Genomic DNA, 12,641 nt, shown 5'->3' on the forward strand with positions numbered 1-12,641 from the left:
TGGATGCTTGTTTCCACCGTGAGGGAAATTCCCTGCTATCCAGCATGATATTGAACAGTGGGGTAAGTCCTGCGGCAATGGTAGAGGGTGCTAATCTTGCAATAGTGGCTGGGCAGGGGTCATGAGGGGAGCCTGATTTTATCCTTTGTAGCCGGGATGCTACCTCCTCCTCACTGATTGGGGTGAAATTAGGTAATTTTTCCATTTTCCTATCAATCTCTGGGTTTACTTCTGGGGCATCAGTCCTGACTTGGTTGTCCAGGGAGTAGAAGATCTTTTCCAACTTTCCTAAGAAGAATTTGGCCAAGTTTCCACACAGTTGACGACTAGGGGGTATCTCCACCGGATTGGAGGCTGCCAGAGAGGACACTGTGCGAAATAGTTCCTTTGGGGAATTACTTGCTTCCTTGATGTGTTTGGTGAAAAACGCGCGTTTAGCCATTTGTATCATCTCTTTGTACACTCTCAACTCTGCATTGAGTAGTTTTTTGTCCGCCTCCCCATAGTTTTTCCGCCAGGATCTTTCCAGTTTTTTACAGTGAACTTTGTGGTCCCTGAGCTGTTCTGAAAACCAGGGGGCTGACGGGTTAGAGCGCGTGGAGTGATACATTTTTGGGGGTGCCAGTTGCATGCATGCTGCCTCCAGCCAACTCGTGTAGGCTGTGGCCGCCTCCTCCACATTTCCTAGGGGGGGCGTCATTGAGGTTCTCAGTAAGCCCTCAAGTGCCTCACCTTCTATGCTTTTCCATTTCCTGATCTTTCTGGGTGGAATTTTAACCTTACAAGGTCTAGAAGGGGTGGCTAGAGTAATTTTAAAGTTGACTGCGGCGTGGTGAGACCAGGAGACCGGCTGAACTGCCGTGACTTCTAGGTTGGGATGGTTGGAAAAAATACCATCTAGGGTGTGTCCTGCCCTGTGAGTCGGGCCACAGACCCTTTGCTTGAGTTCCACCCCATGCAGCAGTTCTATGAGGTCCTGAGTATCTGAGTCTAAAACGCACTCAAGATGAAAGTTAAAATCCCCTAGTAATGTAAAGGACTTTGGGCATACCACTTCTTCTAGCAGACTACTCAGAGCCATAAGAAATGGGGCTTTAGCCCCAGAGGGCCTATAGAGTAGACAGCCTCTGAGGGTTTGGTGGTCAGAAAGTATAAAATTAAAAACTAGCGCTTCGTCTAGGTCAGTTGCTCCAGGCTGGAAGGTCCCTCTGACTGATTTGTGATAGATAATAGCCAGTCCTCCGCCTCTCTTCCTTTCTCTATTCTGAATAAAGCAATTATAATCCGGGGGAGTGGCTTTAACGATATCTGGGCCCGAGGCTGCGTCTGTCCAGGATTCTGTTATAAATGCTATCATGGCTTTTGAATTCTGTATTAAATCCGCCAGTTCTATACTGTGTGTCACCAGGGATCTAGCGTTAAGTAAAAGACATTTCACTGTGGCGTGCTCTTTCCTCTCAGTGGTTTTGTGTGAAGCCATGGTGAGAGCGTTGGGTTGCCAGAGTAGATTGGGAAGGCCTGCTTACAGTTTACGCAGTAATGAGGATTGATCGACATGTCTTCCCCCATTTCCATAGTGATGCAACCTGTAGTGCTGACGTTGCCCCCTAACGCCCACAGGGTATTGCGATAAATTCTCTTTTTTTTTTCTTTTTCCCCCCTTGCACACCCCCTTGTCACCCCTCCGACCATCCCTAGCCCACCCCCGTTCCCTCCCCCCTTCCCTTCCCCTCAGCTCCTCCCACCCTTGTGAAGCGCTCAGACCTTAGTCTGTGCTTGCGAAGTTTGCAGTGATAGCAGTTTGGGCAAAACACATAGATATTATACAACGCCCAGTGCCCCCTTGCTGCCCCCAACACAGTTTTTTAATTAAGCTTGATTCAAAGTATCAGAAAATAAGGAAAGAAAACCCATCTGAAAAAACACAAAAGAAATATCAGGTAGGAAGCAGAAGAGAAAAAAGAAAAATGGTCCCATTGACTCAAGAGAACCAATTTCTTAATTAATTTCCCTAACTTCCCAGGGAGGCCAGATACACTTGTGCTTTCACCTCTGAGGCGAAGTACTGAGTCCGACCTTCATTTATGATTTTAAGTTGCGCAGGATTGATCAGATAAACTTGAATGTGCTTATCCTGGAACGGTTTAATCAATTGTCTGAGTCTCCAGCGCCTCTCCACCGTTGTGTGGCAGTAATCCGGCCTGACAAAGAAAGTGACCCCCTCGCTGGATCTTCGTGACTCTGGTCTGGCCTTTTCAGCGATGGCCTGATGAAGAATGAAATTGCCCAAGAATATTAAGATGGCCCTTGGCTTGTCCCCTCTCCCTGCGCCAAAACGGAGTTTGAACGGAGTACGATGCGGCCTCTGGATTTCTGCCGACCAATTCCAGTCAGTGAGTTCTGGAAACGCCAGGTTAAATAGATTTATCATATATGCCCTGATATCCGATCCCTCCACCCCTTTGGGTATCCAGAGTACCCGCAGATTATTCCGTCTAAGCCTGTTTTCCATGTCTTCCAGCTTCCACTGGATGTCGATTACCTGGGCATTTTGGGACTCTACTTTAGTGGTGGCAGCAGCGGCCTCTGATTCTGTTGTCACAATTCTTTCTTCGAGGTTAGACACCCTGTCCCCCACTGTAGCACATGCCTTAGACAGCTTCCTGACCACGCCCTGCATCTTCCGCATTGCAGCTTGCGATTTGCGGCTATCCTGGCGTGTTTCCTCACGATGGGAGAGAATTGCCTGGTGGATGACATCCAGGAATGGTGTATGAGATGCTAGGCCCTCCGAGTTGGGGCTTCCCTGGAGTGGCATAGAGGCTGAGTGATCCCAGCTTAAGTCACGAGCCGGCTCCTGCCTATTTACTTGGGCGCTAGACCTCTTAGCTGTGTTAGGGGGATCCTGTTCCAGATCACTTTCCGAGTCAAAGTTACTCTCCCCCTGAGATGAGCTCCGGTCATCAGACCACTCCGCCTCTTCTGAAACCGAGTAAAAACAAGCACTGTTCTCTTTTCCTTTCCTTTGCCATCCATCAGAAACACGGGGGCCCAGACCTCCAAAATCTTCTTCTCCCTGGGTGCCACCTACAGCAGCTTGAGCCAGTCCCAATACTGCATGACCCACCTCAGCTTCGCTCTCTCCCTCCGCCATTGCTTCCTTGGAATTACTAGGTACTGTGTCTACATTACCCGGGGTGCCCAACGTACGGGTGCTGTTAATTCTCGTGCCTTCCCTCTCTCCAGCCAGGGAGACCTCTACTTGCTCTATTGATGAAGCTTTTTCCCCTGCGAAAGCCTGGGAACCCTCCTGAATATTAGCAATTTTTAACCCAGGAGCGCCCATACCTGGCACTTGTGCTGCACGTACCTCTGCCTCCTCCTGTGGTCGTGGCATGTTGTTGTCTTCAGTGACAGCAACTTTGATGATCGACCCTCCTTTACTCCTGGAAAACATCCCTGGAATTGAAGCAGGCAGAGGGCGTGTTTTTGCTGTAGCCTGCTTCCCCTTCCTTAGCGTCTCAACAGGGGGCATACGAAGTTTGCTCGGTGACGCATCCATTCTGGGTTCTTGTCCGGATTGCTCCGCTGTCGGGATCTTCTTCCGGGCTTCTGCCGCCAATACCGATTTCGCCGAGGCACCAGCTGCGATCTTCGGTGCCATTCCGCCAGCCCTCCACTCTCTCCGCCTGCTCCTTCTGACATGCCTACCACGCCAGAGCCGGAGCCACCAAAACAGAGCGCCGCTCAACCCTTGCAGCTGCAGGAGTTCAGGTACAGGCGCTCGCGCAGCTCTCAATGCTACGAAAAACGAGCAGTAGGTGTTCAGTAGCATTAGGTTGTATTTTGTTTTCTTTTCTTTCCCGTTGTTGCCTTCAAAACGCCGATGTATGAGGCTTCAATAAACCATGCCCTTCTCGCTAGCACTGCAGAGCGACCACTACGCAGTTGTCATCTTGCTTCTCCCCCCCAGACAGTATACATTCTACTCCGCCCCACATGGGGAATACTCTTGCCTAGACTAGTTGATGACACAAGTAACTAATGCCCATTGGTTTAAAGGGGCGACACGCAGGGCGAGGGGAATATCAGCTTATTTGCCTGTAGAAATACAGTTGCAGGGGCCCACGGGGGACAATACCCTACTCCCCACATTAGATCCCTGGCTCTTCAGAGCAACCAGGTCATGGGTTAAGCTGAGGGAATGGACATACTACTATTTCCAAGACAGCTTAGGAACGGTAGGCTTGGCCTATGTACTGTGGGAAGCATCTAAGACAGTAATGAGGGGCTATGTACAGGGAATAGCTGGGGGAAAAAGTAAGTACAACAAAGTCAATATATCACCCTGGAAAAAATATTCTAAGACTGGAAAATAGTGCTCTGGGAAACAATGAGCTGCATGCACACATCAGACAGTAGATTCACATTAAACAAAAAGAGATGAGAGACATAGTAGAGGAAGTGGCCAAGACACAGGCCAGGGCAACCCAGAGGCGACTCAGGGGTTAGGCTAATAAGCTACTAGCATGGCTGGAAAAGAGACAAAGAAAGAAATTGGGTATTAAAGGTGCATAACCCACTAAAAGTGGTTAAAAGGACAGGAGATGAAATAGCCTCTGCATTCACAGATCATTACGAGACTCTGTATAAGTCCACCTCCACTAGGATGATGGAGGACAGCATGGAACTGCTTCGGGACCTACGCCTCCCAAGACTGTCCAGTGAAGAAAGAGAGGGGATGGATAAAGAACTTATGGAAGACATAGGAAGTGCCATTAGAGATTTACAGTTGAGTAAGGCGGCCAGACCCAACGGCATATCGGTAGAATTCTATAAAGGATTGGCCTCGAGAATAACCCTGCATATCTTAAACATGTATTGGGAGGCACTGGACCAAGTCAGATTGCCAGAAGCCCTGAGACTCACCACTATTGTGGTAATACTGAAACAGGGCAAGCCACCCACTGATTGTGGATCATTTCGCCCCATATCCTTACTGAACATGGAGACAAAGCTGCTGGCAAAACTCCTGGGGAATAAGCTTAGTACTGTCATTACATCTATAGTCCACCCATACCAATCCGAGTTTATGCCCCACAGGAGCACTAGACTGAACATGCTGTGATTGTAGGGAGTGATGCATATTATTAAGACAAACCCATTTGAAGATGCACTGCTCCTATCGCGAGATGCCTGCATGGCGTTTGACAACATTGAGTTGCCATACGTATTCGTAGTACTGGAAAGATTTGGATTTGGCCCCAAATTTTGTGACTGGTTATGACTCCTGTATGCAAACCCATTAGCTAGGGTTCGGGTGAATGGGATGACATCAGGGAGGGTCCAGATACACAAAGGCATGAGGCCGGGATGACCGCTTTCTCCTATGCTCTTTGCCCTAGTGCTTGAGCCCCTGGCGTCATGAGTCAGAATGGACCCACTCATCCAGGGAATTGGGGGAGGAACTGTATAGGAGGAAAAAATATTGCTGTATGTCGATGATATATATGGCTATATACCACCAACCCAAAGTCCTCGATTGGATGAATAATCCATTTATTCCAACTGTTTGGTAGTTATTCGGGATACATGATAATCTGGACAAAATCCCTCCTCTATGTGCTGGAGTAGTATTACTGGGCAGCACAATTAGTAACTATAAATTAACAGGTTTTTATGGGATGGGAGGAGCCATAATACAGAGTCGATGATCACTATGTGGGACAGAGACGTTATCTAGCTGCACTTTACTGTCAACTAACAAGAAACTCACTACCTCCACACACACAAATGACTGTAAGTGTATGGAGGGAAACAACTACTTTACTAGGCTGGAAAGAGAAGTTGACGGTATGAACACTGTTGTGGGACAGTGATTTACTATGAGAGGTGGGCCAGCTAAAGGAATTTTGTAAGTGGCAGGTCACAGGGATTAAATATGTAGGGGCTTTATGGAGGGGGCAAACACTGATTGATTTTGAGGACTTCTTAGAGGAGTATCAGATGACTGATTAAGAATTGCGGCTAAAACATGCCTTAAGGAGACACATCCCGGATAGAGAGCAATTAGTGGAGTATGCTCCACTTGAAGATAGAATACTTATCGACCCCATGTTAGAGAAAGCCAGTTCCCCTGTATATCAAATAAAATATGAACAACTCCCTAGGACCTCTAACGGCTCTCCGAGAAACTTGGACAGTTGATCTGGTGGCTCTTGAAGACGATGACTGGACAGAAGCGATACAGAGTCCATTAGAGGTTGCAATTAGAGCAAGATTTCACCTCACACAACTGAACATATTACACATATCTTACACCTCAAGGGCACTACTGTAGCGAATAGGACGAAGTGACACAGATCAGTGTGCAAGGGGTTGGGGGGATGTGGGAACCTTTATCCATACCCTGTGGTCATGAAATAAATAACAGGGGTCATTTAGGAAGTAGTAGACCAAGAGGTCACATTTGGGGTCCAATGGAAAGTTGTATGCATATATTCCAGTATATGGCTCATGATTGCAGACATAGTAGCCAAAAGAAGTCTACCGAGGGAGTGGGGAGCGAACCAACAGCCGAGTGTAGTGAAATAGAAGGAGGATTTCTACTGGTGCTGCACTGCTGAAAGAGTGGTGTTCAATGGCAGAGGGTGCCCGAGAAAGTGTGACAAAATATGAGGTAAGTGGACACAATACAGAGAGCTCTGAGATAACTTTATGAGTAATGGGCGGGGAGGAGAAGGGGGACTATTAGACACTGTACCTCACTGAAATGTAATGAAGAACAATTTCATTGATATATTTCTGCACTGTGACATGACAAGATACATAGATGTTAAGAATTATACTCTTTAGAAATCTGTATGGAAATGATCTGTTAACAAAAACACTGCCAGGCCCTTTGTTAGTTAACTCAATAAAAAGTTATTTTTTTAAAGAATGGCAAAAGAGTTGTTTAGTTTTCTAGCTTGATGAGGAGCATTGTCTTCATAAAACTTATATTTGGGTACTTACCAGGCCAATATTATGGTAATTTGGCAAAAGAGTTGTTTAGTTTTCTAGCTTGATGAGGAGCATTGTCTTCATAAAACTTATATTTGGGTACTTACCAGGCCAATATTATGGTAATTTAACATAAATTAAAAAATTAAAAACGGAATTTATAAAGGGTGAAATGGTGATATTGACACACAACACACTGTACACATTCAAAATACATCATAGAACATTGCATGTCCGAACAACACACACAAAATATACACACAATACAACTGTGGCTTATGTCGGGCTCAACAACATCTCACAGAATGGAGGACTTGAGCTGAGATCAGTGTGTGGGTTATAATCATGTGCTTCCACTTGCTTTATTAGTCAGGTATGTGTAATTTTGCCTTTTTTCTCCACTTTACATAAAAAAAGCAGACATATCTGCATAGACTATGCAGAGCTATATTTGGCAGACCATAACTAAAATGTGTCCATACAGTTTCTTGTAGTAAATTTATGGTCAGATTTTGAGTCATACATATCCCCATAATCCACCCACGTAATGGACTGGAGATACATACCCCTAATACTAGGTGTAAATCTCTCCATGAAGTTACTTAATTGCATTTAGCAGCTAAGCCTTAATTCTGCGTGTACAAGGATTCCCACACATAGATTGAATTTTGTGAATTGTGCTCAATGTGCTCCAATAGGGTTTGCACTTCTGTCTTATCTACATAGTTACCTGTCCCCAAATAGAGCTCAGAATGACAAGTCCATCAGACAAGGATTTCAGTACGTTCCGAAACTTCTCATCTTCATAGTCAAATCGGTCTCCCAAAATAATGGAAAAGATGACATTGGCAGCAGCAGGATGAAGACCAATTAAAGGCTCACAGAATTCCTCTAGCAAAGTGAAAAAGAAATATATAATTAGAATTGTGGCAGGTAATCCAGGACAGTCTTTTTCCAAATGTAACAGAGATTCTACTTCTGACTTACGTTTGCTTGCTAGGATATAAGGTAGTAATTATAATGCTCAAATATTAACTCACAAATTAAAGTTACCATACCTTAGTTTGCTCAAATGTTTCTATAAATAATATGTGAAGAGACAAGGGTGAGAATGCAACATGACGTACACATAAAAGGCTAGGAATATTAATCAAACATATACATGAAATTGTGCTATTAATTCGGATTCACTAACATGCGGGCGTACTACTAAGGTATTTACAAGGCAGAATATTATTTCAGTGTAATGAATACAGCTATATATCTCATTTTATTTCCCTCTTTTCAAGTATCCACATGCCCGCCGTGCATCCGCCAAAGGGAGGCGTCAACCAAAATGGAGGTGGCTACCTCCATATACCAAATGTACCTATGCCATACTTTATATTTTAAATAGGAGCCAAAACAACAAAGCTGCAAGGACAAACACAGGAGATGTGAATAGTAACATGCATAGTGCAATTACCATAATATAAATACAAAAATACTATTAATATGAAATCAATCATATCAAATTAAAAGAAAAGAAATGAAAAGAAAATCGCATTCAAATTCATTAGACTCTAACACAATGCAAGAAATGTACAACAATATTTTCATGGAAAGTTTTGACATAAATAACATCATAAAACGTTGTAGTCAATCAATGCTAAGTGGGAAACTATACATCCTCATTCAAAATACAGTGACTAAATCCCTTCTGGAAGCCATCTCACCAACCTTAATGGAGATGCCTATTCTGTAAATTTAGGAAAATACAATAAGTCTAAGGGTAAAGACATATTCAAGTACCCTCGGTTTTACTCTCTAGTTACATTATGTATCTCGACTCAAGGTCATGCAAATCTTTCACTCTATGGCCACCTCTACAATGTCTAGGTATGGCATTCATTACAAAATATTGTAATTATTTATTATCACTTGAGTAAACTCCCAAAAAGTGGCACCCCACAGAATATGTCTTGTCCTTATTTCTGATTGCCCTGATATGTTTCAAGATATGCCTGTATACTTGGTTGATGGAATTTCCTATGTATACCGTAGAGCAAGGGAAAGAAAGTATTGTTGTGTTTCGATTTAGATTCCGTATGCATTTCCCGATTCATGCCCTTATATAGGTTCAATTCACATTGTCCTTATATAGGCATAGAAATCCAGTCCTTATTTAGGCATAGTCCATGCTACCCAAATACAGGTATGGCTACTTACATCCGATCATCTACGTCACAACGAATTCTTGGAAAACTAGACTCTTAAGCCATTGGGACTTTCCCCTTGCTTGAATATTGATTTCTCCAAGAACTCATTTATTATGCATGAACATCTATTCCTTAGGGGTTCATTCATGACGTTCATATGCCCAACTTTTACGTCAATACTGGCAATCCTAAACACCTTCAAGGTATAAATATACCTTCACTTGCTATGGCAAGGCACAGTGCGGTTCGACTACCTACATGCATGCAGCTCGCCACAGCAAGTCCCGAAGGAAGTCATCTTCCCAACTGACGCACTGACCAGACGCTGTCATCCTCCTCGCTGAGAATTCACCTCCAGTGTTTCTGACTCCCCTTGTGGGGTGTTAGAGAATTGAGTCCTAGGAAAGAGATACCAACTTCTCTCATTCTAAGGTATGGAGCTGATTAGAACGTAGAGAACCTTTTGGCAACTCTTGGCATAACTAAAGCAGACTAAGACAGCACCTACTTCTTCCCTCGTACTAGACTTAGGTTAGGTACACTGGGGTAGGATTATTTAGTAGCACCAGATGAGTATTTTTAGCCTGTGTTATTTGTGTATGTATTTTAACGAATATATTTCATAGCTACACAACATGCTATTACAGTATTATTTTATCTTACTGCTAACGCTGTACGTATTATACTTCGCATTCTGTCATACGATTGTATCAGTTCATATCTCTTGCATGAGAAAGAGGACTGTTCAATAAACCATTTTTATTGAAACGCCCGTCTCTCTATTTCTGTGAAAACTCTGTAGAAATGAAGCATGCACGATTGACTGAGTGAAACGGTTATCTATTGTTTCCACGACTCTGAAGATATTGTTCTGACTCTAAGGGAAACAAAGTTGTCATGTTTATGCGGTTGTCAGAGACTAATCCCTTCTTGTTCATTCCAGAAAGTTTCTAGTGACCTCTGAGTTAGCCGGCACACACAAGTAATGAACCCGTTTAGTGCAGAGCAAAATCCCCCCGCTGTGGGCGTTCCATTGCGTGGGTGGGGTCGCGTCGGCCAACGGACGTGCACAGCACTACTGAGGTAGTGCTTGTGACGGCCGTTGACCGACGGCAGCAACTAAAGGGTTACGTTTAATGTACTCGATAGAGACCTCAGTCCTATGTCAAATCTATAGTGTATATTATTCCAATGCGCAGAGCCTATTTGGGATATAGGAACTACACTACATGGCACACAACGGTTTGGTAAGGCACTAATTTAACGCTAGATACTGAAGTAACTCTGTCATGCTTTTCTCAGAGACCCCTACTCATAATACTCCAATAGACGTCTGGAGTGGCTAGGGATAATATCCCACATAGTTGAGGAGGATGAAAATCCTATGTATTAGATTTTTGGTTTGTTCAACGTTGAAGGATACAGTGTTCCAAAATATTGTGCTCCTTATCTTTGTTCCCTTGAATCTTGCTCTGCAATTTTTCATTCAACAAAATGTCCCTAAACGGTGATAATAACACCAAAACCAGTGGAGCTACAGGTGACAACGCCGTACAAGCTTTAAATCATACAGGCTTTTCTATAACCAATGAGAATGCTATAAGCATTCCTGCAAATTTAAGGAGAGTTATCACTCTAAAACCTAAAAAACATGGCGTAACACCAAGAGGAGGTAGAGCAGTTTTTGTGATAGAGGCACATGAATATCACCAGACAGAGGTATTCGATTCATGGATAGTATTCCCAGAATCAAAACCAGTAACTAAAATGTTTCACTTCTACAAAGAAGATGATCCACCAGAGGAATATATTCCTTGTGGGAATATTGAAATTCCACTCACATACCAGGAGCATGAGCTCGGATATTGAAATTCCACTCGAATACCAGGAGCATGAGCTCTGGTTTAAAGGCACCCTAAAACATTCAAATCACATTACCAGGCTCGGTCCACTAGGTAGACTAGGAGCAACATGGCCGATTTTAGCCGGCTATACAACTCATCCTGACATTGAAGAAATGTCAGATATAGAATTACTTACTCAATTCAAAGAGTTAATCAGAATTTATAGACAATTGGTTCAATATGTCATGCAGACTCTTACAGTCCAACCACCATTATTTATTCTACAACAAACCTCTCACCAGGAAGGGGAATACACTAAAAATCACACCACAGACTTTACACACAGTCAAGGGTAAACTACCCACAAAACATGAACAAATTCCGTTCTGGATAGCTCAAAAAATTACTCAAATCGAAGTGGTATTCCCTAATACTAGCCCGCATGAGAAACATAGAATTTTAACAATCTGTTTACCAATGGGGATCACACCACATCTGGAGGACTGCACCACTTGGGGTACAGTCTTCGCTGCTATCTACACTAAAACACATGGTGTTCCGTCTATGGCGGTAAGAACTGACGTCCTGAAACAGATTCAAAACGAATATGGGGCAGAGCCTGCTCTGAATTTAGGTATGAAGTTACTGAAAAATTTCAACCAGGTCGCATCAATAATAGTATCTGATATGAAAGGAGAAGCAGCATCAGTGTTGATCCGCAAGAAATTAAGGGAATTTGATGTAACAAAAAAACCACAAGAACTAGCCAGAATAATTAACAAATCCTATGAAGAATTAGGCAGAGGCAGTTTGGGTGGGAAACCAGTTAAAACACAACTGTCTGAAAGTCCTGAAAAGGTCTTTACTAACAACACTCCTACCTCTCATAAAAAGAAGTGGGAAAATAGCAAATAAACTACCAAAGAGAAGCGTTCTCATTCCCGAGGTAGGTCTCCTCAAAAGGAGCCCTCTGAAAGGAGGTAAAACCTCAGGAATAGGGATAATTTGAGAAACCTGACAGGTATCAAGATACTGATACACATTCCTCTCGTACCTTTCAGATATCATCACAGACATCCGAAACGAGAGGATGGTCAGAAAACAAAGAATAACGCCTAAAGTCCAAAGACGATCAACACGTTCAGAATAGCAAACAAAACCTCAATTCACCAAGAAGAAGGTAGCAGATCTAAAAATCAGACACGCCGAGGATCTTGAGGACACAACTCAAGAACGTAGAATGGGCTCAGACAATGTTGGACAGTGCAGCAGAAGTAACAATAGCTCGCCAGACCCTGAAGGGACTTCTGGAAACAGTGGACTTGAATGAGGACATTCAAGTTGAAACTGCAGACACCAGGGTTAGCTCTCCACATAGGTTATATGAAAAAACACTTTGGATGGAGGGAGACATACCAAGAAAAGTGAAAGCACTCTTTTGGGAGTGACTTTCAAAGGATTATGATATACTTCTGTCAGAACAGCACTGGCCACCAGAATTTGATAGTGAGTGTCCACATGACGAAGACATCATTATGCCAGCCTTCCCTAATTATGTTCCAGTACATTTAAAATATACTTATGCCTGTCGTCCAAG

The 12,641-nt window shown here is 43.6% G+C and overlaps 1 protein-coding gene across 1 annotated transcript in view; it reads right to left on the minus strand.

The window, feature by feature from the left end:
* LOC144781948 (cytochrome P450 2G1-like) overlaps positions 1–12,641 on the minus strand; it is a 528,779-nt gene that overhangs the window by 172,782 nt on the left and 343,356 nt on the right. The window contains exon 4 of the mRNA XM_078661039.1: positions 7,733–7,893. Coding sequence (XP_078517165.1) covers positions 7,733–7,893 — 161 coding nt within the window. The remainder of the gene's footprint in view (positions 1–7,732; positions 7,894–12,641) is intronic.

The sequence above is a fragment of the Lissotriton helveticus genome, chromosome 9 (assembly GCF_964261635.1).
Source record: "Lissotriton helveticus chromosome 9, aLisHel1.1, whole genome shotgun sequence".
Classification (NCBI taxonomy): Eukaryota; Metazoa; Chordata; class Amphibia; order Caudata; family Salamandridae; genus Lissotriton; species Lissotriton helveticus.